The 24,848-nt window shown below is 38.7% G+C and overlaps 1 protein-coding gene across 2 annotated transcripts in view; it reads left to right on the plus strand.

Annotated features, from left to right (window-relative positions):
* baiap2l1b (BAR/IMD domain containing adaptor protein 2 like 1b) overlaps window positions 1–19,237 on the plus strand; it is a 50,114-nt gene extending 30,877 nt beyond the window's left edge. For both annotated transcript variants that reach the window (XM_042504255.1, XM_042504256.1), the window contains 6 exons: window positions 1,132–1,246; window positions 2,416–2,632; window positions 6,957–7,019; window positions 8,725–8,944; window positions 18,113–18,159; window positions 18,244–19,237. In XM_042504255.1, the coding sequence (XP_042360189.1) occupies window positions 1,132–1,246; window positions 2,416–2,632; window positions 6,957–7,019; window positions 8,725–8,944; window positions 18,113–18,159; window positions 18,244–18,316 (735 nt within the window). In that variant the 3' untranslated portion in view covers window positions 18,317–19,237. The remainder of the gene's footprint in view (window positions 1–1,131; window positions 1,247–2,415; window positions 2,633–6,956; window positions 7,020–8,724; window positions 8,945–18,112; window positions 18,160–18,243) is intronic.
* The last annotated feature ends 5,611 nt before the right edge of the window (window positions 19,238–24,848 follow it).

Consider the following 24,848-nt stretch of genomic DNA (forward strand, 5'->3'; position numbering starts at 1 on the left):
CAGCTTGAGTTTGTTTATTTATTTATTTATTTATTTTAAGGAAACTCCTGCCTAGAATATTTTAATCTAACTCCTTATGTCTTGACAACTGCAAGTCAATAATAAGTTAAAATGACTCTCAATCAGATCTTCCAATGTGTAGGATCTGTTGCTTTTACTGGTAAATTTTTGGCTTTTATGCCTTTACTTGAAAGGAAAGCTTCAGTGTGAAAGGGGAAGAGAGTGGGGCAGCAAAAGGCAGAGGCCGCAAACAAACTCGTGGCCTCTGTGGCGAGGACACAACCTCTGTACACGGGGCGCCTGCTCGATCCACTGAGCCACCGAGCATCCCCCGCCAACCATATTCTAATTCACAGTGAAAAAACATTAATTTACTTTAGGGATATTTTTCTTGCTTTAAATGTGAATAAGGTGCTAGAGTGCAGAAAAGCATCACAGTAGAGCTTGTTTGTCCCAAAACAAAGTTCCAGGGAGGATCCCCCAAACCCTGACAGAGGTCAGCCCCGAATGTCCTCAAATTCTAGACGTGTTGCTGCGGCTGGATTTGCTTCTTGTCATAGATGAGTGACGGTAGCAAACATAACTGGCAAACAAGCAATGCATTTATTACATATACTGATTTATATTATTGTTTATTTATAAACTGCCCCCTGGTCTGCTGTCATTTTAGGTTATTTGTTTAGCACTGGCTCCACACCTCTTGAATTTCCCTGTATTTTTGCATAATGAAGTCATGAAATGTGATCTGATATGCATCAAAGTTACAATAATGGACAAGATTCTGCTGACTGAAATAGAGGCATAAGGAAATTTGCATGTTTTTGTGTATTTGTTTACTTGTCTGCTTGGATATTCGAGGTCAGGTTGGTAAAAGAAAGTGAATCCTTCGTTTTAGTAACTAGTCAAACCTTATTTTACAGCAAAAAAATTTCCTGCATAAAACTTTAATTATACTGATACATCAGGAACATCTTTCATGAATGACTATCGTCGGTTCATCCACAGAATCCCAACTGATTAGGTCTCTTTGGTAAACAGTTGTTTGAGTGTTATTACTTTACATAGAGTGTATTTGTCACTATCTTTTTCTTTCTACACATGCTAACATTATCATTATTTTTCTTGTGTCAGAACATGTCTGCTCCGCCGGCCCCGCCTCTGAAGGCTCAGGCCAGTCCTCTGGCTACCATTTTCACCCAGGAGAACAACAACACCCCTGTAACCAGCACCACAAACAACAGCATAGGTATGATGGCACGGAAAAGTGCTTTGGTTTTCAGGAGGCACCTTCCTCTGTGCCGTTGAGGCTTGAAGCGTGCGCTTTGTTCTGTCCCAAAACATGAATGGCCTTTATCCTCCTCAGAAACAAAACCATCTGCTTCTCTTGAATTGCGATTTTGGTAGTAATTTTGTCTTAGAGTTTTGCTGCCCTGTCATTACTACATACATTCATTCCAAGATGAAATTATTAGAATAAAATTTATATTTATTTTAAAAAATGATTGTTGGTTTTAAGCCATGCTTTGGAGTTTGCAGCAACCATTAAATGGGGTGTCATGAAATTGGGTACAGATATTTAAGGAGATTCCCATCTTATGACTTTGGTGTTCCTCTGACTTTGCTTTGGTGCCACCATGAGGTTGATATATTTGAATAATATACAGTTTTTTGACAAATTCTGGATGGATTGCCGTACAATTTGGTACAGACATTCGCAGTTCCCAGACTGTGATTTGTGATCACATTGATCCACGTTGTTTTCACCAACCCTGAACTTCAGGTCGAATTTTAAATCTGTCTAGTTCTTTGTTTTATGAGCTGCAAAACTAACGACATCGGTTCTAGCTTTGCTTTGTGTTGAATTTCAATTAGCAAATGCTGCATTGATTCTCATGATCATTGTGAGCATGTGAGGTCGTTGATTTGTTCAGACTCTGAAGGCCTTTGCACACCAAGTTAATTTTTTTGTATTCATTTTTTAATCCATCATCCAACAAAACTCAGAAACCTTGTACACTGAGTCTGTTCTATTGGTTTTCAAAATTTGCAATACAAGATAAAATGAAAAGATACTCCCTTGCTTTCCTCCACTGACGTTACCTTCCAAACTCTCTGTGTCCAAATTATCTCTTCCTCTATTACATCCTCCTCCTCCTCATCACCCACCTGAATATCACTATCTGACCTGTTGAATGTGAGCTATCTGAGTTATGAAATAATGCTGTGTGCCATCTGTCTCTAAGCTTTAATAGATACTAAAAAATGCAGAAAATTGAACATGATTGACACAACGTGAGTTTGTTTTTATTTAACATGTAGCAATTTGGGACAAAAAAATGCAGTCTGGGTGTGCAAAAGTCTTTCAGTCTAATGTCATATTCTCACAGTTACTCTTCATCCTCACCCTTCTTCCAGACCACGGGAACAGCGAGGATAACAATCTCGCCAGGTCTGTGTCTGTCGCCACCGGCCTCAACAATATGGTGAAGAGGCCACGTGTGCGCACCATCTTCCCCCACACTGCCGGCAACAACAGCACACTGCTCAGCTTTGACGAGGGAGAAGTCATCACCCTGCTCATCCCTGACGAGAGAGACGGGTGGATGTACGGCGAGCTGGAGAAGAATGGAAAGTGAGTCATGAATAAGGAAAGGCATGTGCACATGTACTTTACATGGAGACATGATTACATGTGTGATGCACACACTCAGCTGCTTCTCAGGTACCTTATATTTCAGGGAATATTAAGTAATTAAGAAATTATTTATTTTTATGCATGAATTTACCCAGTGGTGGAATGTAACTAAGTACATTTACTCAAGTGCTGTAATTAAGTACAAATTTGAGGTACTTGTACTTTACTTGAGTATTTTCTTTTCATGCCACTTATACTTAAACGCCACTGCATTTCAGAGGGAAATATTGCAGTTTTTACATCACTACATTTATCGTAATACCTTACTTTACAGACTAAGATTTTGCATAAAAAACACAAGTTTATGAAATATGCTTTTTTTAAAAATTAAATTACCAAACAGTTTATACGAGGACAGAAAATGAATTGCCAACTATTTTGATAAACACTCTTTTTCAATTTATTGTTTCAATAATTTTGAGTTTTTGGGGGTCTTTTTTTTCTTCTTTTTAAAACAATTTAAAGATTTTGGGTTGTTTTCAATTTCTTTTTAAGTTTTGAGTGTTGTGGTTTTTAAAACATTTTTTTAAGTGCTTTTATTTTTCCTTTTTCTTTTTTTCTTTACAATTTTGGGGTATTGTGTTTGCTTGTTTTTTTCCAGATTTTTCTGCAGTGTGTACTCTTACTTTTAATACACGTGCTTACTTTTAATTAAGTAAACATTTTCAATGCAGAAATTTTTACTTGTATAGAATATTTTCACAGTGTGGTATTAGTACTTTTACGTAAGTAAAGGATCTGAATCCTTCTTCCACCACCGCACCTACCCCGCTTTATCATCAGTTATTCCAAACATGCTTGTCATGTCCCTCCGCCCTCCTACCAGTCAGGTGATTGACATGAGATGGACCGCACTGTCCTAACTGGCCAGATGGTCCCTTGCCTGGTTGTGATGCTGACCATGTACACGTACGCACACAGCTCCAGGCTCGCCAAGTGCTGCCTGAGCTGGAGCACTTGCTGATAAGGAAATCAAAGTAAAGTATGGCCTGAGGGTGGGATGTACGATAGCGGACTGGAGTGAGGCAGAGCGAGTTCAGAGTAGCACCTGCTCTCCCACACAGACAGGCGCCAACCAAGCCCCTCCCTCCGCAGGTCTCTGATGTCTGACTTTTTAAACAGGGATTCTGATCTGAAGCTCCTGAAAGTGTGTTTTTGAATTTAAATCATTCATCAGGTTTGATCTTTATCACTATCAAGGGAAATAACCTGGCAAATGTATGTATATAAAAGTGATCAAGGGCAGAGAGGAATCATTTTTGAGCTGCTTTCAAAAGTGAGACTGCTCCTCAGTTAAACTTTGGTCCTCTTGCCTCACCGCTGCAAGCAGGGCGAGCTATAGTGCCTAAAGGCTTAAAAAGTGTATACCATCATGTTTATCAGATCACAGCGTCTGAAGAGAAGAGCTTCATGTCCTGCAGGAGCTTTGGCTTTGATGCTCTTGGGTCTCTCGCTGAGTTTCTCTCTTTGTCTTATATCAGCTTTGATAGTGTTTTCCGGCAACTCCCCTGCCAGCACCTAGACTGATTCAGATACCAACACACACTATTGGAGGGATGAATGTCAGCTAAACAGTGAGGGAAAAAGGCACTAGTATTAAATTATACAAAACGGCAACAATTGACAAATAATGGCATCTGACATGTGAGCCTGTGTGTTATTATCATGGTCACCTTTTCTACATAAATTAGATCCCACTGTTTAATAACCCAAACAGGCTTGTTAGTGTTTATCTTTCCTGTCCAGGAAAAGTCAGTAGGGGAAAGTGAACGCCGCTGGCTACTTGTGGGTTGTCCTTGAGCTTTTTTTTTTTTTATCAATGCCATGTTGTTTGAGTGAACCTGTCCTGCAGCCAGCAGTGGAAACAAGCATTTGTTCTCAGTAGAAAACCTTTCCCTAAATAAATAAAAGCTGTTATTAATGAGTAATATTAAGGGAGTCAGTAAGAGTGTTTTTATCGCAGGTACATGAAGGAAACACCCATTCTCCAGGCTAAATGTGTAAATATTAACATTAATCCACTGAAAAGGCGAGGCTGACCAGCTACATACTGATTGCAGACAATCTTGTGCCATAACTGCACAATGACACACAGTCCTTGGCCTGAGCTCCTGATAGCTGTGACTCATTTTTTTATTATGCACCGTGGCCGGCGATCGCTGTGGCTGGAGGCATCATGCTTACGGCGTGTCCATCCAAATGCCTTAAGGAATTTAGCACCAGGGGTGGATAAAGCACCTGAAAGCTGTACTTGTGTAAAAGCACAGATATTTTCACAGAAAAATACTTTGGTCAAAGTCACCTATAAGAAATTTACTTGAGTAAGTAGTTTTATGATAATTAATGTTTTGGCAGTAAAAGAACAAGTAAATGTTGGTGATAAAAAAACTTTATTTCTTTTTAGCATACACCACCTTAAAATTGAGCTACATTTAACTTGGAGAAAAACAAGGTCTTATTACAATATAAAAAATTTAAAGAAAAAAAATCCAGTTATTCTTTTCCTCCCATACTTTTTATTTAACCATTTCCCCTTTCCTTCTTCGGTTTCTTCTTAGTGGGTGAAGTGTAGTGGAGTAAAAGTGAAAGTTGACAGAGATATAAATATTCAATTAAAGTCCAAATACTCCCCAAAAATCCTTATGTTCTATATTCAAAAGTACTTTGTTACATTACCGACTGTTTAGCACAAATGTTCACCTGGACAGGTGCATAGGAGGAAACTGTCCATAGATGAGAAAAGAGCAAATTCCCACACTCTGTCCTATTACTTGCAAAAAACGTTATTATTAAGTAAATTGTTTCGTGTTGTGGCCGTCAGACTTTTATCAGGTTAAATGTACCTCCCAAACATTAAGTATGCGCTCATTGTTACCTCACTGAATACGAGAACTGCTGCTCTATCGTTGCCTCAGTCAGTTAGAATTTGGAGAAAAGTTTTGCATTTTTTGTTACATTTACAGTAAAGTCTGGAAAAATTGGGAGGTCTAATATCAGATATTTTTTGTAATTTGTGCAGTGTGGAAGTGAAGGTTAATTTAACTGCTGTTTGATTTTATTTTACATTTTATGCCGCAGCACTACCAAAGGCAGGAAGTATTATGTTTCAGGTTGTCCGTCCGTCCGTTTGTGTGTACATATGTCACTTTTCGGCCTTTCTTGTGAACTGATATCTGAATAACGCCTTGAGGGAATTTCGTCAAATTAGGCACAAATGTCCACTTGGACTCAAGGATGGACTAATTAGACTTTGATGGTTGTAGGTCAAAGGTCACTGTGACCATGCATCTGTGTCATTCTTGTGAATGTAATAGCTTGAGAATGCCTTAAAGTAATTTTTCCAAATTTGGCACAAACGTCCATGTGGACTCAAGGATGAACTGACTTTAGTTAACCTTTTCACTCTGTCATTTAAATTAGATATGTTTTCAATCTGAAATAAACCATTTTTATCAGATCAAGGTGAGAAGTTGCTGGAGCACCTTAGTTTAATTCAATTATTTGTCTAGCTTTGTCATGTTGTCACTATGTTTTTCAACTCCTTGATAAAGTTATTTCGGTGTGTGTGTGTGTGGGGGGGAGGAACAAATGGCTGTTTGATTTCTCTTACTGAGGCCACCAGAAACCTCATAGGTCTCTGGAGTCTTGCGGAAAAAATTGACTCATTTATTAAAGCAGCGCAAAGATTCATTCAAGCCCCAAAAAACACTGATCGTGTCAGCTTAGCAGCTTTGAGAGAAGACCTTGATTCATTCAGGACATTGATTTCCTTTGCTTCTCATAAAAGATGGAATATAAACAGTCCCCGACCAACAGGGAGGATTTGCTGTCAGAGAAGATAAAATCCATCAATACAAAGGAAAAGGGGCTTTTGAAATGGTACCCTTTGATGATCTGTGTTCATGAATCAGAGGCATCCATTCACAGGGGTGTCTTTTCTGTGAGGAATTCCAGCGTTTTGCTACTATAGTTACTGTAGAAATACATCAACACAGTATATACAACAATAGAGAGAACAATAACAACTCTATAGTATCCTTAATGTGGAGCAAAAGAAGCATGTTTGTCTCTGTATCTTCTGATTAAGAGATTCTGGAGATCATTGCGTTGAGGACATAGCAGCAGAGCTCTTTCCTAATCATTTAGAGAGGCTTTCAGATTCCTGTACAATGACAGCTGATAGGCAAGCTGGCAGTAGGAGAGACCACAGATGTAATCATCCCTAACTTGGCTTCTCTGTCTCTCTGTCTGCATCTTGCAGGAGGGGCTGGTTCCCTTCATCTTACTGCCGTGCTCTCTCCGAACCTCTCGTGAATAACAACAGGTAAGGAGACTCCACGTTCCAGCTAACGCACACGCACACACCAGCAGGTTTCATGTTGCAGCCAGCTGTATTGTTGGCAGTGTTTCCTCTAGTTACTCCTGTTAGGGTGATAACCTTTCTAATCCTATGGGGGACTCTCCCATTCCTCAACCTTTGATTCCTGCTTTGCTTAAAGGGGAACTTCAACCTGGACCCTATGTATTCTATTTTTTGTGTCAAATGATTAATGCAACAGTTTTAGAAATTGGTCCAATATTAAGAATGATCGCTGTAACTACACAGCAGTTAAAAAAAAAAAAAGAGGCTACAACACTTTAAAATCTGACCAGTTGATTTTACTTGTAAAAATCAACTGGTTGCCTTGAAAAATTTAAGTAGATAGAACTATTAGTAATAATTTATATTTTATCTATCAAACAGTTTACTTAAAATTGAGTTATATTTACTTTTTGTGAAGTTGTTGCAACTACGTTTTTGCAACTTCAGTAAACCAAGTTTACTGTGCTATATATCTGAATTCTGCTGGTTGCAAACTCTTCAGTCATATTTGTATTTTCTTGAAACATGTTAAAACAGAACTTGCAGATCTCTTAACTTCATCATTTGCAAAATCCTCTTTGTCACGATTAAATTAAGTCAGACTAACTTGGTTTACCCGAAGTTGCAAGAAATAACAAGTGAATTTCACTTGTCTTTTTTTAAGTTGCATCAACTTCGCAAATTAAGTAAATACAGCTAAATTTTAAGTAAACGTAATTAGATATAAAGTTAACAGTGAGATATTACAGTAAATGTAATTCCCAGGTGCTATTGTCCACCATTAATTTACATGCATTAAAACTGCTTGTTTTTGCAACAGAAAGGGTCATGTTGTTATTGTGAGTGTATGAGAACATTACAGAAAAAAAACCCAAAAAAGTTTCCCTTTAAATCTCACTCTATTTTCAGTCACCTCCTCAGTCATTTAGCTGTATGAAACATTTCGGTTTAAATCGTTTTGTGTTATAGAAAACATCCATGAAACCACTGATGTATTTTTTAAGGATTCACAGAGCCTATAAAAACTTTCAAGTATGTTTTGCTCATCTAAATATTGTGTAACCATCAAATCTGTGTAATTGAAATGAATCTAAAATTGGACTTTTTTTCACATAAGCCCAGCAAAATATCAGGAAACAGGATGTTTTGTGCTGATGAAAAGATTTTGCTGCTGACGAGAGAGAGAGAGAAGGTTCAGTGAGTCGACTCCAGCCTTTTCTTCAAAGAGACTAATCCCTGTCGGATTAATTTATTAGATCTTAATGTGCTGCACCTCCCACAGAGAGGCTGCCAGCCAACTGCTACAGAAAGTTTAAGTATAACCAGCGCTGGGGGACACAACAGCACGCATGCTTGTCTTTTTGTCCTCATGAGGACCCCCCACTGACCATATTTAGTTTGTACCCCAAAACCTTAATTTCAAACATCTTGCCCATGAGCCAAACATCAATTTAAAGATTAACCTTTCTATAAGAAATAGGCCTTGAAGATGGAAACACAGGCAGGAGCAAGGAGACTCATGCAAATTAGTTTAAATAGCCTCATTCACCCTTTCCTCTAGTCTTCTCCCTTTTTCACTCCTCCTTCCACTCCATCCTTTTCCTTTTTTTATCTGTGCTATGTTTTTGTCTTTGTTTCGAACCTGTCCCCTCCCACTTGTCCACAGTGTGTCCGCTGCCCCGTACCGCAGTCGAAGCGTTGTCAACCTCCACCACCAGGACACGGAGACGGACGAGGCGACCATGGTGCTCCCCCCGGCGGACTACTGTGACACCCCGCAGCGCATCGCCATAAAGAACAACACCAACACCACCGTCACCACAAACAACAACCACCAGCACTCCCCAACGCCCTCTGCAGCCTCCTCCTCCTCGTCTGATCACACGGTCAGTCAGTGCATTTGGTTTAAGTTTCAAGTTTAAGCCACCAATAAAATGTCCGATTCAACCTAGTACAGTTAAAAATGATTGTTCTCAGACGTCATTTTAGAACATTTTCTCCTATCAGACCTTTCTGCAGTGCTGAAATGACACGGTCGTGACGTTGTGATAGAACTGGCAATGTGAAGCTCCGTCTCACCTGATACCTACTGTACCCTCAGCTCTGCAGCCTTATCTTGACTGCTGATGACAGTGCCTCTGTGTGTGTGTGTGTGTGTGTGTGTGTGTGTATGTGTTTGTGTTGTGTGTGGTGTCAGATGAGCTTTTTATGCCTTGGAAACCTGACCACACTCTGATACACTCTCAGTGTCGGCTGACATACACAGTAAAAAATCAGTTATTGGGACTTGGAGGCAGTTTAACACTGAGTTTGCTGTTTCTACAATGTCTGTGGTGTGTATATTTCATGAGTATTTTCGTTCTCTGCTTGTACTGCTTTAAGCCTTTTTTTAAGAAATTGAAATACCTAATGTCATTTTTGAGAAGCAGTCAACAGCAGGGATTTTTCTGTTTCAATATGGAGCAAAGGTGCTAGAAAAGTGCTTATTTACTGTATATACATGCAGCAAAGGTGTTGCTTACCTTCATTAAATATAAAGGTTAACTGCAAGACACCTTAACAAAGTAGATTACTTGTATTTAAAAAAACAAAATACAATCAGGTGGATTTGAAATTCCAAATTGAAATGTTTGTCTGTGTGTGTTGGCCCAGTGATGCACTGGCAGTCCTCTGTATCCAGAGGATACCCTGCCTCTCACCCAGGGTATTTTGGGTGCTTTCCAGCCCCCAGACCCTTAACAGAACAAGTAGTTATACAAACTAGAAGGATTACTTACTTACTTTCTTAATATGAAAAGGGAAGCACAAAACCAAATAAAACAAAACAACAAAAAACATCTTGAGAAGGCTGGATTTTTAATTCTATTTAGACTGCCCAAAAAATCACTATAAAGATCCACCTTAGGCCCTTTTTATACTTGATATTAACTTGTGTTCTGGGTGATTTGATCACAAGTGCACAGAGTTAAATAAAATAGTAAACAACCACAAAGATGCATTGTAATCCAGTCACCCAACCCACTTGCTGAGGTGGTCTAGGACTCATATGACCACATATCTTTTGTATTTTAAATGTTAATGTGTCCTGATGTGTCTATTTACTGACGCAGTTCTTGTTGGATTGAGTTGGAGTGTTTCGTCCATCTTTTTGCAATATGGAAGGATTCTGCTGACGGGGACATTTCCAACTGTACTGACAGAAGTGCTAATTGGACTAGCGAGCATGCTACAAAGCATTTAGCAAGTGTGGAATGAATTAACTGTGCACAGGGCAATAACGAAATCTGAATTAGAGTGGTCAGCTAGAGATGCATGATAAGCACATGTGCATACAGCGATGTGTCTTGGCTGTCTACTTGTGTTCAGATCCCAAAAAGCATGTTAATACCAGGTATAAACAGGCTCTTAGATTAACATGGACAGAGAAACTCTGTTTGTTAAGGAAGCAAAAAGAAAGAATGTATTATAAAGGGTGCTGCAATCTTTTTGCAGTCTTATTTTCCAAAATTGCGGTCGTGACATGGTTGCAGGGGATGAAGGCAGGGGCTGAGTGGGGCACAGCTGTAAACAGGATCACCTTTGTTACAATAATCGGTGTGTTGATAAAGAGTCTCTTCTGCTGTAAAAGGCAGTGACACCGGGAGAGAAACGAGAATAGAGTCTGGGTCTGCAGTAAACACACAGCACATCTTCACCTAATTTAACAATGAAGCTTTCTGTAGCTCAGCAGCAGCTTTTCAATATGTCCATCCTATGAATGTTAACATAAAATTCTTCCTATTTGATATGCTGTTGTTATTGCAGCCATCTTCCACACCAACCTGGCTGTAGTCATTACTTTACGAGTGCTCTCCTGTTTGCATTCGATGCAAAGCATTTACCAAAGTTGCGGTTTTCCCTCTGTGAAAGCTTTTTTTGTAGTTGGCCTGTGCTGATTAAATGTAAATGTGTTGTGGTTCGTCAGGGTTAAATGCACCTGCCCTGTTTGCACGATTACTCTGCACGACATCAGACAACACGGCTTTTAAGCTCCATGTAGACTTTTAAAAACATTTCACACCTCTAAGCCATGGTGGGATGTTTGCCACATTTATGCATTTTCGCTATTTAAAATGTTTAAAACAGCTCACACTAACTATCTCTTTCTCAGAGACTCGTTAACTCTTTATTGATCCCTAACAGATAGGGGATTTAAGTTATATACTGTACATGCCATTGATTTGCATTCATATCCCATCTGGTGTAGAACTGACATATTGGAAAATGTGGTCAATATTCTGTAACTCACTGTTTTGCGAGTCAAATCAAGTCTCATGTTCCTAAATTTACTTTTAATACACTTCATAAAATATGATTATTATAAATCTTTTTTATATACATGAAAGTTTTAGTCAGACACAGACCCAATCCCATGTTTTACTTTTACCCCTACCCCTCGTTTTGGACATGCATAGTCAGTATCATCGTCAACAATGGCGTTTATGTAAACAGATATGTCAGTCATGGTATTATCACAATGACATTTGCCATTCATCAATTGAAAAAAAGCACAAGATTTGTTCAAAATGTAATTTCATGCTTTTAGTTGAAAATCAAGATTATTGTTTGATTACCAGGCAGCTAGTGGTGCTCTGCAGGCTAACAATAGCAGCCTCCTGCTCCTACCCTGCCAGTCTGCGCTGATATTAGAGGAGCGGAAACATTGGAGCCACTTCGCTGCTGGACTTGAGTCAAATCTTAGGTATCATATGCCACCAAAGGAGGGAATGTGACATGAAAATATGTCAAAATATGAGACTATAGGGATGCCCAGCAGCTCAGTTTGTAGATCGGGTGCCCGATATACAGAGGCCACGTCCTCGCCGCAGCGGCCCTGGCCCTTTGCTTCATGTCATCCCACCTCTCTTTCCCCCTTTCATGCTTAAGCTGTTCTCTCAAAAAAGGCAAAAAGCCCCCAAAAAAGAGTGATAACAAAGTAACATTAGCTAGCTAGTTAGATACCAATACATCAGCATATACAATTTCTTACGCAATGCCTGTCATGAAGAAAAGAACCATAATGCATTGAAATGACATTAAACCATGGATGGATTACTGAACTGGCCTACTGGGCACAGGCCCAGGGGTCCTGAAAAATGTCACTCAAATAAGTACTTACTGTCCAGGAAGGGACTCAAAATTACCTAAAAAAAAAACAAACCAAAAACACAAGAAGACACAAAAGGACTACAAAGCAACACAAATGACCAGAAGTGATGCAAATTACACTAAAGAGGCACAAAAGAGTCTCAATATAACACAAAATTACCTCTGAGAGACCCAAGCGATTACAAAAACCACCACAAAGACTGTGTGTCTTGCTCCTGTATTGGACAGGTGGTGGAGTCTTTTGCTGATTTGTGCCCAGGGGCTCACCTTTTTTGTTTTTTTGCTTTTGCAGTTGTCTTGCCGATGATTTATCTTAAAACGCCGTTTGAATTGTGCCGCTGAAGAGCCATGTAGCCCTCGTACTTTACCCCATGCTTCTATCCCAACAAGAATCGAGACAGCCTGCCCCTAGACATGAACGCACAAAACGGCAGCGTAAGAGCTAAGTGGTAGGTGCGCAGTGTATTGGGATTGAGCCACAGTAGTGAAGTTACACAAACAAAACACACACAGCCAATGATGAGGTTATTCCGGTCAACTGTGATGTTTGACCCAGAGAGAGGTTCAATGGTCAGATGGCAAATAGAGATACTTTTCTCTGTCTTGCCTCTACAGTATTCGGTATTTACCGCTTATTTGGTCCACAGAGGCGGGCACACATACAGTCACTGGGACAACGATTACCAGGCTTCTGTGTGCGCATGTGTCTCCACTGTTGGGCCTGTCAGTCTACGTCCAGCCCTCGTCTCTCCACCACTGACGCGCCTTTATGGTCGAATTCCACTCTGGATGAACCCGATACCCAGCTGCTTCCCTCTTTCTCGTCCTCTCTTCATTCTTTACATTTCTCAATTCGTTGTTTGTCTGTTTATCTCCACATCTATACTCTTTATCTCCATCTTCAGTGCATGCCTCTCTCTGCTCGTCCCTACTTCCATTTCCAAAGTAAAGCAGGGTCACTTCCAGGGAGGTTTATCTCACAAAAACCCCACTTTAACTCAGAAAACACACAGATGTCAGAATGAAAAAAGTTCTCAGCTGCTGCAATAATACTCTGAGTTATGTTCAGCTCAGTGTGTGAGTGGTAGGCCGAGGCTGTGTGTTGGTGTGTGCACATGCTTGTGCACATGTGTTGGGTTAATGAGGGACTTGTTGTTGCATCGTTCATGAATATTGATGTCAGTTTGAGACATGTACTTCATCAATTTTTGTGCCTCTCAGGTGATAAATATTTATTTCCTGTGCGCTGATACTGGAAGGAAGTCAGCCTAATTTTCCCATAATACTGTATGTTTTTCTATTTACTAGTCTGTAATTCTGCTCATGCTCTAAACAGAAGTGGACATTAAGCCAAAGCCAAAACATCTTTAATCCCTCAGTGCTATTTTACTTCCCATCAAACTAATTGGAGTGTTTCAGCAAAGCCTTTTTTTTTTTTTTACTGTTTGTCCTGAGAGCCGAGGGAGGGCCGGGGGAGGTGGCGTTACCCTGGAATGCACTGTCACCATGAGAGAAAAATGCACCCTCACTGGTTCTTTTGCTGAGGAAAAGATAACGACTCACAGGAATGAATACATTTAAAGAACGGAGACAAACAGAGAGAGAGAGAAATGTGAGAGAAATCTACAGAGAAAGTTAAAGGAGCAGAGACGCTTTTGACCTCTAAGCTGCTGTTGCTGCGTGATTTGTAATCCAAACATCTGCAGGAGGACAGATGTTGAACTCTTTATGTCCTGAGGTCGCTGGTGGAAAGTACATTTAATCCAACGCTGCACTTAAGTACAATTTTGACATACTTGTACTTTACTCAAGTATTTCCATATTATGTTACTTTACATAGTGTTCCCACAGTCATGGGAAATCTGGAAATTTTCCAGGCCTGGGAAAGTTTCAGAATCATTGAAAATTGCAATGCAGTTTGTTTTTGTATAATAAAATTGTTACAGTTATCTTCCATGAATAATATTCCACATAATGTAACATGACAGATAAATATAAATAAATAATTTTTTAGCTTGTAGCTGGGATAGAGTTTGATTCTTAAATGTTTTAAAACGTCGGGCAAGTGGGGCTAGAAAAAAATGGTTGCGGGTGCTTAAAAAGTCATGGAAAAGTTTTGTCTCTGAAAGTTTGTTTATACTTTTACTGCACTACATCTCAGAGGGATACAAGCTGCTAAATTTGTAGATGCTTTTTACATAAAGAAACATACGTTATGATGCAATATTGTACTACTGATCTACCCAGTAGTATACAAAGTATCTAACAACATAAAAATGCTCTCACATGCATTTGTTAGTCATAAAAATACAGGAAGAAGGACGAGATACTTCAGTAAGTATAAAACTTTACGTGATTGAGTCTCCTAAACTCAGGACAAGGGTGTGAATGAGGGTTTTACACGTATTTGAATACACTTAATGTCTTTTTCTGCAATAAGTATTTTTATGCAGCAGCGTTTATGACTAATACAAATTTCCCCAGAAACAAAGTCATCTTGATTCTTGTAAAACTGTAACAATACAATCTATAATACTATAACAATGTGAAATTTGCACATTTGCTACCTCAGTTACATATGTCTGTACTTTTCCTAAAGAGACATTTTAAATTCAGGACTTATACTTGTAATGGAGCATGTGTAATGTAGGTATTTTTACTTTGACTTAACTGAGTACTTCTACTTGGGAGTAACAATGGTTACAGTGCTGACACACTCTGAGCAGAGACATCTGTCACTCGATCCACTTCTGGCCTCTTGTGGAATTTCTTTGGTACTGCAGGTTGATAACTCAACGTTTGGTCGAGCTGTCAGAGAGATCAACAGTTTAGCTTCAGCACTTAAAGGTTTAGTTTGTAACTTTTATTTTCACTTTCAGAAATATCTTTCTGTACTATTAGGCTGTAAAATGAACAGCAGCAAAAAAACTGTACACCAGAATATGTTTCTGAAAACATTTGAGGCAAGGTTTAGGCAGTGCAGTGACCAAATCTCGATCCATGTTTGATCAGCGCTGCCTAGCTAAACTGCAGTTCACGAGCGCTGATTGACATGATTGACAGCCGCTTTAGAGACTCCACATTAACTCCTTGTTTTCTGTGAATCGTGGTCAATTCTTGGAGATACCACAGAAGCAACAGGAGTCAGAGGAACAAGAATTTTTTTTCACAGACTTTCTGTCTCATGTTATACTTTGTGGACGGAGTCAAAGCATCTGCAAAGATGACTGTTATTTTTATAAAAGTTACCAACCATAGCTTTGATCTCTGACATTTATGACTTATTGCCGTTTTGTGTCATCTTTAACATACTTTTTTTTTTTGTTCCATTGTGTGAACACAGCCTGTGTTTACATTTCTGAGTGGAGGTCAAATGATCAGTTTGCTTGTTTTTATCATACGGCATCATCAAGAAAAATCAATACAAATGATGTGCAAACTAGCTATTTCATATCGCTTTTGCTTCCATTCATCTGATTTTGTGTGTTTTTAAGGACCATCTTAAATCCTTGATGTCAATGTAGAGTTTCTGTGCACATTTAATATGCCAGGCTGAACACCCATGTGACTGTCCGCCATGTTTACCTTTTTTTCTCCTTTTAATTGCTTCTGCACTAGTAACCCTGTATTTTAACGACACATGGCTATGAATAGTGGGTATGTCCCTCAGGCAAAGACTGCAGAAAAGCGGACTTATGGAAAGTGTGCTTAGAGGGCATAAAATGTCTGCAGCTGAGCTGTCATGCACTTGACAATTTGACAGTAGGACAACCCTAAGCACTCTTGCAACAGGAAGAGATTGTGGTGGAGATTATGATTGTGATAAGGCCCAAGATCAGTATGATTAGGATGATTTCAGGTGAGGACGGTCACTTGCTTTTACCTCCCATGTTTAATTTGGGGATTTAATTGAGAATGCAGTTTTGGGTTGTCTGTATTTGGCTTTGGTTATTTACTTTCTATAGAACAATGAAAACAAAATGATACATATGTGTCCAGTGGACAACAAACACACAATAACAAATTGAAAACAAAAAAGCCAGGGGAAGATCCTCCTTAAATAAAAGCAAAATCTGCACAAAAATCCATACATACATACACATGCATGCACATATGAACGCATATACACACATATACAAATATATACACACACTAACGCGTGCAAAAGTGCACATCCATATACTTGCACATTGTAACCCATCTATAATAGTTCTGCATAAAACACATTTTCAATGACAGTTTTATTTCTGTTAGGACATGGCAGCTGCCTTGAACAGAATCCTCACATTAAGTAGCAAACTCTGCCGTACACGTGTCTGTCAAAAGAAAACTTAATGCTGCTGATTGTGGAACAGACTTGAATTTCCAGAAGGTCCAGATTCCACAAACCGTCTCGTGATGTGGCGCAGCACACTGTCTTTCTCACGCTTTCCCTCACTCGTCACTTCATCAAGTGTGTCTGATCCTTTAGCAGCTTAAAATATGTGTGTGCCTGTGTGTGTGTGTGTGTGTGTGTGTGTGTGCGTGCGTGCGTGCGTGTGTGTTGGTTCATACTGTGCATTCAACTAGGGTCCACCAAAAACTTACAGGAGGCCTTCATGATTTTAAGGGGTGTAAGATTTTTTTTAAATATACAGTTGGACATTATCTCAGCACGACACTCATTTTTGTGAAAAAAAAAAACTATATTAAATTATTATTTTTAAAGTTAAGATGATTCGAGATAAAAGCTTTTTAAAAATCTCACAAGATAAGGGTGTGTTGAAGATTTGAACATAATCCATAGTCAGAGGCTTTACTCTCTGTTAAACAGCCTCGTCAAAAAATACACAATACCCACAGTGTAAGAGTTTCTACGAATATCATCTCTGATGGAATATTCACAGGAAATAATCAGCTCAAAATTCATCCAAATCTCTCATTTTACACAAAATTCCTGCAGTTATTGCATTTACCATCTGGGATGATTGTACAGTTTACCAGTTGTTCGGCACTGTTATTTTTATGCATTAAATATAATATGTCTTATAGTGAGGGGTCGTCAGTTTGGTCAATGATAAAAAAGGGGTCTTCAGCACTCAGTAATATAATAATTTCCTGAAAATGTAATAAAACTGATTAAAAAAATGCATGAAAACCCAGTAACGTAGTAACCTGACCAATAATGTAATAAAATGTTCTGACTGAAATTATAATAACATTTGACTCATAAGGAAATGGTGTTAATTTTTTTTCAAAACTAGTGATAAAATAAAATGTAATAAAATGGAAAATAGAATTTTTTTTTTCTCAGAAATATAAAGTGTGTAGATATACAAAATTTACATTACTGTTAGTGTTTTTGGGAGGCTGAAATCACACTTACATTTGGCACCCATTGCATATTTTGGATTTGTAAACTTTAAGCTTTAAGTAGAATTTGAAATTTAGAACAGGCAAGTGGTGCGTTGTCAATGGGAAATGAATTATAGATTTTGTAGTTCTAAAAAAGTTGAGGATTCTGGGTACTTTTTTACACCCCTGGTTAATTACATTAATTTACAGTGTTTTCTGATAAGGCAAAGTTTGCAGCACTGTGCATTGTGTAATACATTTCTAACAATGTAAAAGGCCATATGGTAATAATGTCAATATCACTCAGGACATTTTATTACATTATTGGTCACATTATTACATTATTGGGTTTTATTACATATTCAATCACGTTAATTGCAAATTTCATTACATTTTCAGACATTAACACATTTTTGGAAAATTATTACATTTCCGCTTTACATCAAACATATTTAAATGCACCACACACAGCAGAAAGAGCTATGACTGGGGTTCAGAGTGCAAATGTGTCATCGTTATGTGTGTGTTGTTCTTGTGGCTCAGAGGTGATAATTATTCTCTTTTCTCAACAGGCGATGCAGCCAAATGGCACCTCAAGACCGCCGCCTGCTTACCTCGCGTAAGTCAAATAAGAGCATGAATGCGATGATCTTCCTCTCTCTCACTCAGACACCCATCACTCATCTCTGCTGCGTTTTCACAGGGGAGGGAACCCATTCGCCACAGTCCGGCTACGTCCAACCGTCACCAACGACCGCTCCGCACCGGTCATCTGATCTATCCACATTTTCACACAACCTCCACTCCCACACCTTCTTGTGTCATCTACCCGTGACGTGCAGCCCTGTCCTGCCTTTACTGTCCATCAGCTTCTCCTGGTCTGTTTGGAAAACACAGAACTTGCTGAGAAGAAGAAAAAAAAGGCCATTTGAATCTGGGATCCCCTCACTGCTGCAAACCCTCACATGGAAGTATTTCGGGACCGTTTTATTTTACACAACAGATGGTCATATATTTTATATATATTGATATATAAATATGTTCTATGTCTATTATTGTCCCTCTGTTTGTGGTGGTGATGTTTTAAATGACCACATTCTTTCCCTGCACTTGAGAAATGGATGAATAAATATGGTCAGAGAAAATACTGCAATGTTTTTATGCTTGTTCATTGTCAAAATGACTGTTAGCAATCTTTTCTGTTGCCATAGGACAGACAGTAGAAGAATGTACTGTATAGAGGAGGACCTCTGCATTTCACCTTCAGGTCCGTATGAAAACTTTGCATCCGGTGTCGATACTTACATGATGTTGACTGTTGCCGTGCGGAGAGAAAAATGCAAATATTTTTAACAGACTCATCCAAAAAAGGCTCACAAGTGATCTTTAGTCCCTCTTGTATATACATTTGCACAACAGATTATATAAATATTGTCCTTTGCCATCTAATTTAACTTTTTGTAGAGCTAGATGATCATGGAGCGAGGACTCTTGCCTTAATGACACAAACATAACTACTGTAAAAATGTAATTTACCTGTTGTATTCTTCAAGTTGTGGACAATCGTGTCATCTTTGCATTGACAGTGCAGTCATGTCTGCTTTAATCATTAAACGTGGTGTTTTAAGCACACTTGTTGGCCCGAATTACAACCTTAACAGAATTTGCTGTATGAAAAATAAAGATTTATTTCTTCAGTTTGCTGTTGAGTTTGTCATGTACACACGGTGTCTGTCTGAATGCTATTCATGTTGCCTACATGAAAAGCAACAGTATATTTTAGAGCATTTCTTCAGCTTAGGGCAAGTTAGTTTTAAGACCTTTTTAAAATGCTACTGAGAATAAAACTTGAAAAAAACAATGCTAAGCAATGTACTGTTGTGAATGTGGGTCAGCAACGAAATGTACTTTGTACAGTGGTTTCCAGCAGGAAAGTGTTGTGTTATACAGCTCGTTTCAATGCAAAAGTAGTCCATTAAATGGCCTAACTGAGCTATAACCATAGCTCGACTACACTGTGCATGAGTGTACTGAGTGACTATGGATAAGTAGCCTAGCCCATACAACCCCAATTTAAAAAAACTCCACTTAACTATGCCTTTAACTCTGTGTGAGTGTGGAGCTGTAGAGTTGTCACGTGTGAGCTCTGAGTTTCAGAGTTGTTCGGGTCACATGTTTGTCTTTAGGGTCAGAGGCCTCCAGGTGTGAATGGGTGTTAAGCTGTCTGGGGAGGGAACTCAGCTGCATTGTAAGTGGCTGATAAGTGCTGTCATAGGCCACCTGCTCTGTTAAAGGATGGACCAGCCTGCAACTTAAAACCACCATGACCTGGATGACTGAAAATCTTCACCAACATTAGATGAAATTAATTACCTCCAGCAGCATTTCTCAAACCTCTTCTTGAGTGCCACTTTTCCTGCATGTTTTAGATCTCTTCCTGCTGCAACACAGCTGATTCAAATGATCAGCAGGTCATCAAACAGCCTCAGGAGTTCACAATGAGTTAATCATTTGAATCAGCTGTGTTGCAGCAGGAAGAGATCTAAAACATGCAGGAATAGTGGAAGTCGAGGAGAGGTTTGGGAAACGCTAACCTGCGGTAAGGGTCAACATAAAACATTTCTCTGTTGTGTGGTGAAGACAAGGTTAGAACAAACATGGGAAATATGTGCTGTTTGTTGGCAGGTTTTCTTTGTAGTCTGTATTTCTCATCCTGCAGATGGGGTTCACTACATGGACTCCCATCGTGCTGAGTTTGAAAAACATTTTGCATAAATGCACAGAGCCTCACGGGCATTGCTTTTTACTGTTTTCACCTTAAAAAACTGATTAAATTAGCCAGTTTAAATAAAATTTGCACTTTTCCCTGTCGCCCAGGCTACAGCGACAGCTAGTTCGAAGACAATAGATCAACTGGACATTAATGTGAGAGGCATTTGGTAAATTATTTTCTTTGTAATAAGGATATTACTTCACAATGCCATGTCACGAAAAAAAACAAACAAATCAGAAACTACCTTTATTCCATGTATTAGCTTTTTTAGACTTGTTAAAGATTTATTTAAAGCCTTATTCTTTGATTAATGAATTCAATGCCTTTCAAGACTTTTTTCAGGATCTGCAACAACCCTGATTTAGTGTATTCAACATTCATTCATTATAAAAGGATTAAAAAAACAAGCAAGTAGTCGAACATAAGTAGCATTCATTTTTAATTACAGTAACTCATATATAAAAAGTAAGAACCTCAATCATAAGAGCGTGCGTAGTGTGTTTTCTAAAGCAAGATTTTTTTAAAAATCACTCCCACCCAGTTCTCTCTTTTTCTTCTGCCATGAGCAGTTATATAACATCTTGCTGCAATGGAAGACGTAGACACGGAGACACTGCAGATACAGGGACATAGACATTCTCCATTGATTGTCTGGTTGGGAGGAATGGGGCGGGGTGACTTGTCATGGAGATAAAAATCCGGAGATTATACACATAATTGAGAGATTTCTTCAGCTTTTTCCTCTCAGCATGCTTCCTCGAAGTGAAACTCCGCACATTATAAGGAGGAGTCTGCGCTCCTCTCGAAGTCCAAACAGTGATTGAGGTTGTAAAGTCGAGGGCGTTTTCAGATTGTATGTACCTGAGGTCTGCATTGGCCCTGGAAAAGCTCAACCCAGCAGAATAATCATCAAACAAACGGTCAGTGCAAATATGGCCCCAAGAAATAATATCAACAAAAATAGACAAAATGGTGCAGGCGTTGTGTCTGAGACAAGTCCATTTTTACAGCTGGGACAGTTCATCTCCAAGTATCTTTGAAACATGAATGTGTCATTCCCAGAGACACACTGAGCCAAATAAAAAGAGGTTTACATTTCCTGAAAAAAACAAGCTAATATATCAGTGATTTACATGGATGCTGTGTTGAATACAATATTACTAAGCAAAAAAAAAAAAAAATGTATGCAGTGTGTCAGCAAAACAAAATTAAAAATCAAGCACTTTTGTCTCAGTTAATTCTGGCTTTATAAAACATACAGGAATCTGCTCAGATCCTTGGATAACTGAGCTCAATCTACAGGAGAAATCACGACCGATGGAATCTCTGATGATCACTCGGCATGTAGTGAAGGCACTGACAACAGCTGGACACTTACATGTGCTAGAATATATCCTCAACTAGCAGCTGAAAACAGATTTCTACACGTGCCTCTAATTAAACATCATAATTCATGGTAATATATCCTTGATCATTTGTTGTACATAACATAATGGCAAAAGCAATGTGCAATTTTAAGAAATGATAACAAAAAAGACACAAAAATGATGGATTACGTGTATGTGTGTGTGTGTGTGTGTGTGTGTGTGTGTGTGTGTGTGTGTGTGCATGGGAGCAGATGCAGGAGCTGTGGTTTGGTCCCTCTAGCCGAAGGTGGCGCCACAGTTGGGACACCTTCTCTGACGCAGTGCGAAGCAGAAGAGGAGACCCAGGGGGAAGAAGAAGATGGCACACAGGATCCCCAGGCAAGTGAAGTCATCCTCCAGGACGCCAACTCTGCAACACACACAATCACACACACACACACACACACACACAACAGGAAGCATTAGCAAAAAAATATTCTACGGATGGATTACTGAACAAGTCTACTGGGTACAGGCCCGGGAATACTGAAACACAACCTTTGTATGAAGAAACTGTTAACGTTAATGTAGGAAACATAACAAATACAAAGATGTAAAACATCCACAAAGAGGTACAAACAACGACAAAGAGACACAAAACATCAACAAAGAGGTACAAACAACGACAAAGAGACACAAAACATCCACAAAGAGGTACAAACAACGACAAAGAGACACAAAACATCCACAAAGAGGTACAAACAACGACAAAGAGACACAAATAACAAAATAACCACGAAGAGACACAGATTTTTAAAGAAAGAGGTTCAGAACAATCACCAAAAGACACAAATTACCACAGAGACACAAAATTATATATATAAAAAAAGGTTAAAAATAGTCACCAAAAGACACATTAGACAAAAAAGTGTAAAACAACCACAAACAGTCGCAAATGACTACAAAGAAATACAATTATCCTCCAATCTATCCATGTTTATAGCTATTCATTAAGTTTTATATCACTGTATTTAATATAGTGTATTCATGTATTGCACTGATTAACAAACATAACTCCTTATAATGCAGAGTTGATTATTATGAAGTTATTCTTATTAAATCATGTCGACTAGACGGATCTTTAAAAGTGATCGAGGTCACAGCATTAAAAAAGGTTAATACATATTCATACCAACAATCTACTGAATGCTTATCTGTCTTTATTATATCTCTCTGAACCTTGTCCTGACATTTTACTGTAAACAACCATCTAAATATATACTACACATAATAACTTCTCTTGTTTAAAATCAGCTGAGGATAAAGTGAGCAAACTCTGCTCTTTTTTATTTTTCCTCGTCCCCCACAGAGCATTTGTCTCATGGCACTCTGTATTTTTATTGCAAAAAAGGTCAAAAGACCTTTATAGAAAAAAAGTAGAATCTAGAAAGGGTTTTTGCCAAGACATAAAAAAAAAAACCCCCAATACCAATCATCAGAACATGAAGCAACTTGTTTTGAAGGCCTCAGAGCAGCTTTAATCCAGAGTCACGGTGAACAAAGTGCTAACCACGGTCTCATGACTGCAGCACGCCGACCAGCACGGCCCAGAGGAGGAATTAACAACGTATCAAACGTCAGATGTTTCTAAAGAGACGGGAAATGAAAAGCTGCTTTGGAAAGCTGTTAATGCTATAAAACAGTGTCACATAGCTGTGGATGTTTTGACTTTTGGGGTGTAGATTAAATAGAAATAATCTTGATGAATAAGCCTTAATTACACTGATAATAATAGATTCTGCTGCAGTGGTGACCCTGGTTTAATCTTATTAAAATCAAGACATGCTAACACAAGCTTACAGTGTTTGGTCACCGAGCTTTAAGCTGCTGTGCCGTGTTGAGCATTTTCACAACTTATTTGTACACGAGTGTCAGGAAATGTGGCTTTTAATGACCATAAAAACATGCTCATGATGCAAATGCTGACTAAAACTGTGCCAGCCTCTTTGAAACATGTCTGATTGATGTACGAAATGCACACCATACAGTGTCACAAAGCGTCAGGGAGAAGCACATATTACAGCCAATAATTAACCCTTAGAAATCTGGATCAACATAATTTTTACTGTGCTGCATCCAGACGCCTTTCACAAGTATTTATACGTTTTATACCTATATTGGTTTGCTTTCTTTCAAAAATATTGGGGGGATAAAGGCAATGAGGAACTAAGCAAGAAACATTTGGCAAATTGAAAGAAATGAGTAGATTCTGAAAATTATTTTTAAAATGGCTGTGGAAAAATATTCAGGAAACTATAATCATCATTTCATCATTATATTTTTAAAATATTACTATTATTGTTTTTTATTGTTATTATTATTTAAGCCATTTCTTTATTTTTTTGGCCAAATTTTATTTTTTTTACTCCTTTCTTGTTAATTTTAGGGTCATTTCTTCTGACGTTGCTCATTGCCTTCTTCTCGTGTTTTTGAAAGAAGTCTAGCCAATTTGCTGCGGTTTCATAGGGTTAACTCTTGACCTTTAACCACTTAAAAAACATGCACACTTTCAATTCAAGTAAAACTGTCCAAAGTGCACTTGCAGGGTGATCATTAAAGCTACACAAGCAGCTTCCTAAAGTCCCTGAAAAAAATTTACTGTATATTTTATTATTCAAATACAACCAGCAGGACAGGAGGACTTCGGATTTCCATTTGCTGTTTGTGTGAACTGTGTCTCGCTGTAACCACCTTGGCCTCGTCCTGCCCCCTGTCACATGTCTGAGGCTGAAATCATCTGACTGACAGGATGTTGACTCAGGCAGTGAAACCAAACCAGAGTAAAACCACCAAAACTGAGAGTCATGTCCGCTTCACCTCACTTCACACTGTTGGCATGACAACACGGGCGCAGAAATATTGAAAAAAACACACGTAGATTATAGTTTAAATAGATGCAGAGACAGAAACTGATGATTTTAGCCTCCAAAGGAACTATGCTCATAAATCAGCTTAGTCACAGTGAGCATGGGACACTCATGTTTAACCACGTGCTAATTTACGGACCTCACCGTCCGTTATGACAGAGGCAAATACAGACTGCTGAGAGAATTAACGACAATTTCCATGTATCACAGCATTTTTACTGGCTTCCCTCACATTTTAATGAACAAAATTTCAAAACCTTTA

This window comes from Plectropomus leopardus, chromosome 17 (assembly GCF_008729295.1).
Source record: "Plectropomus leopardus isolate mb chromosome 17, YSFRI_Pleo_2.0, whole genome shotgun sequence".
Taxonomy (NCBI): Eukaryota; Metazoa; Chordata; class Actinopteri; order Perciformes; family Serranidae; genus Plectropomus; species Plectropomus leopardus.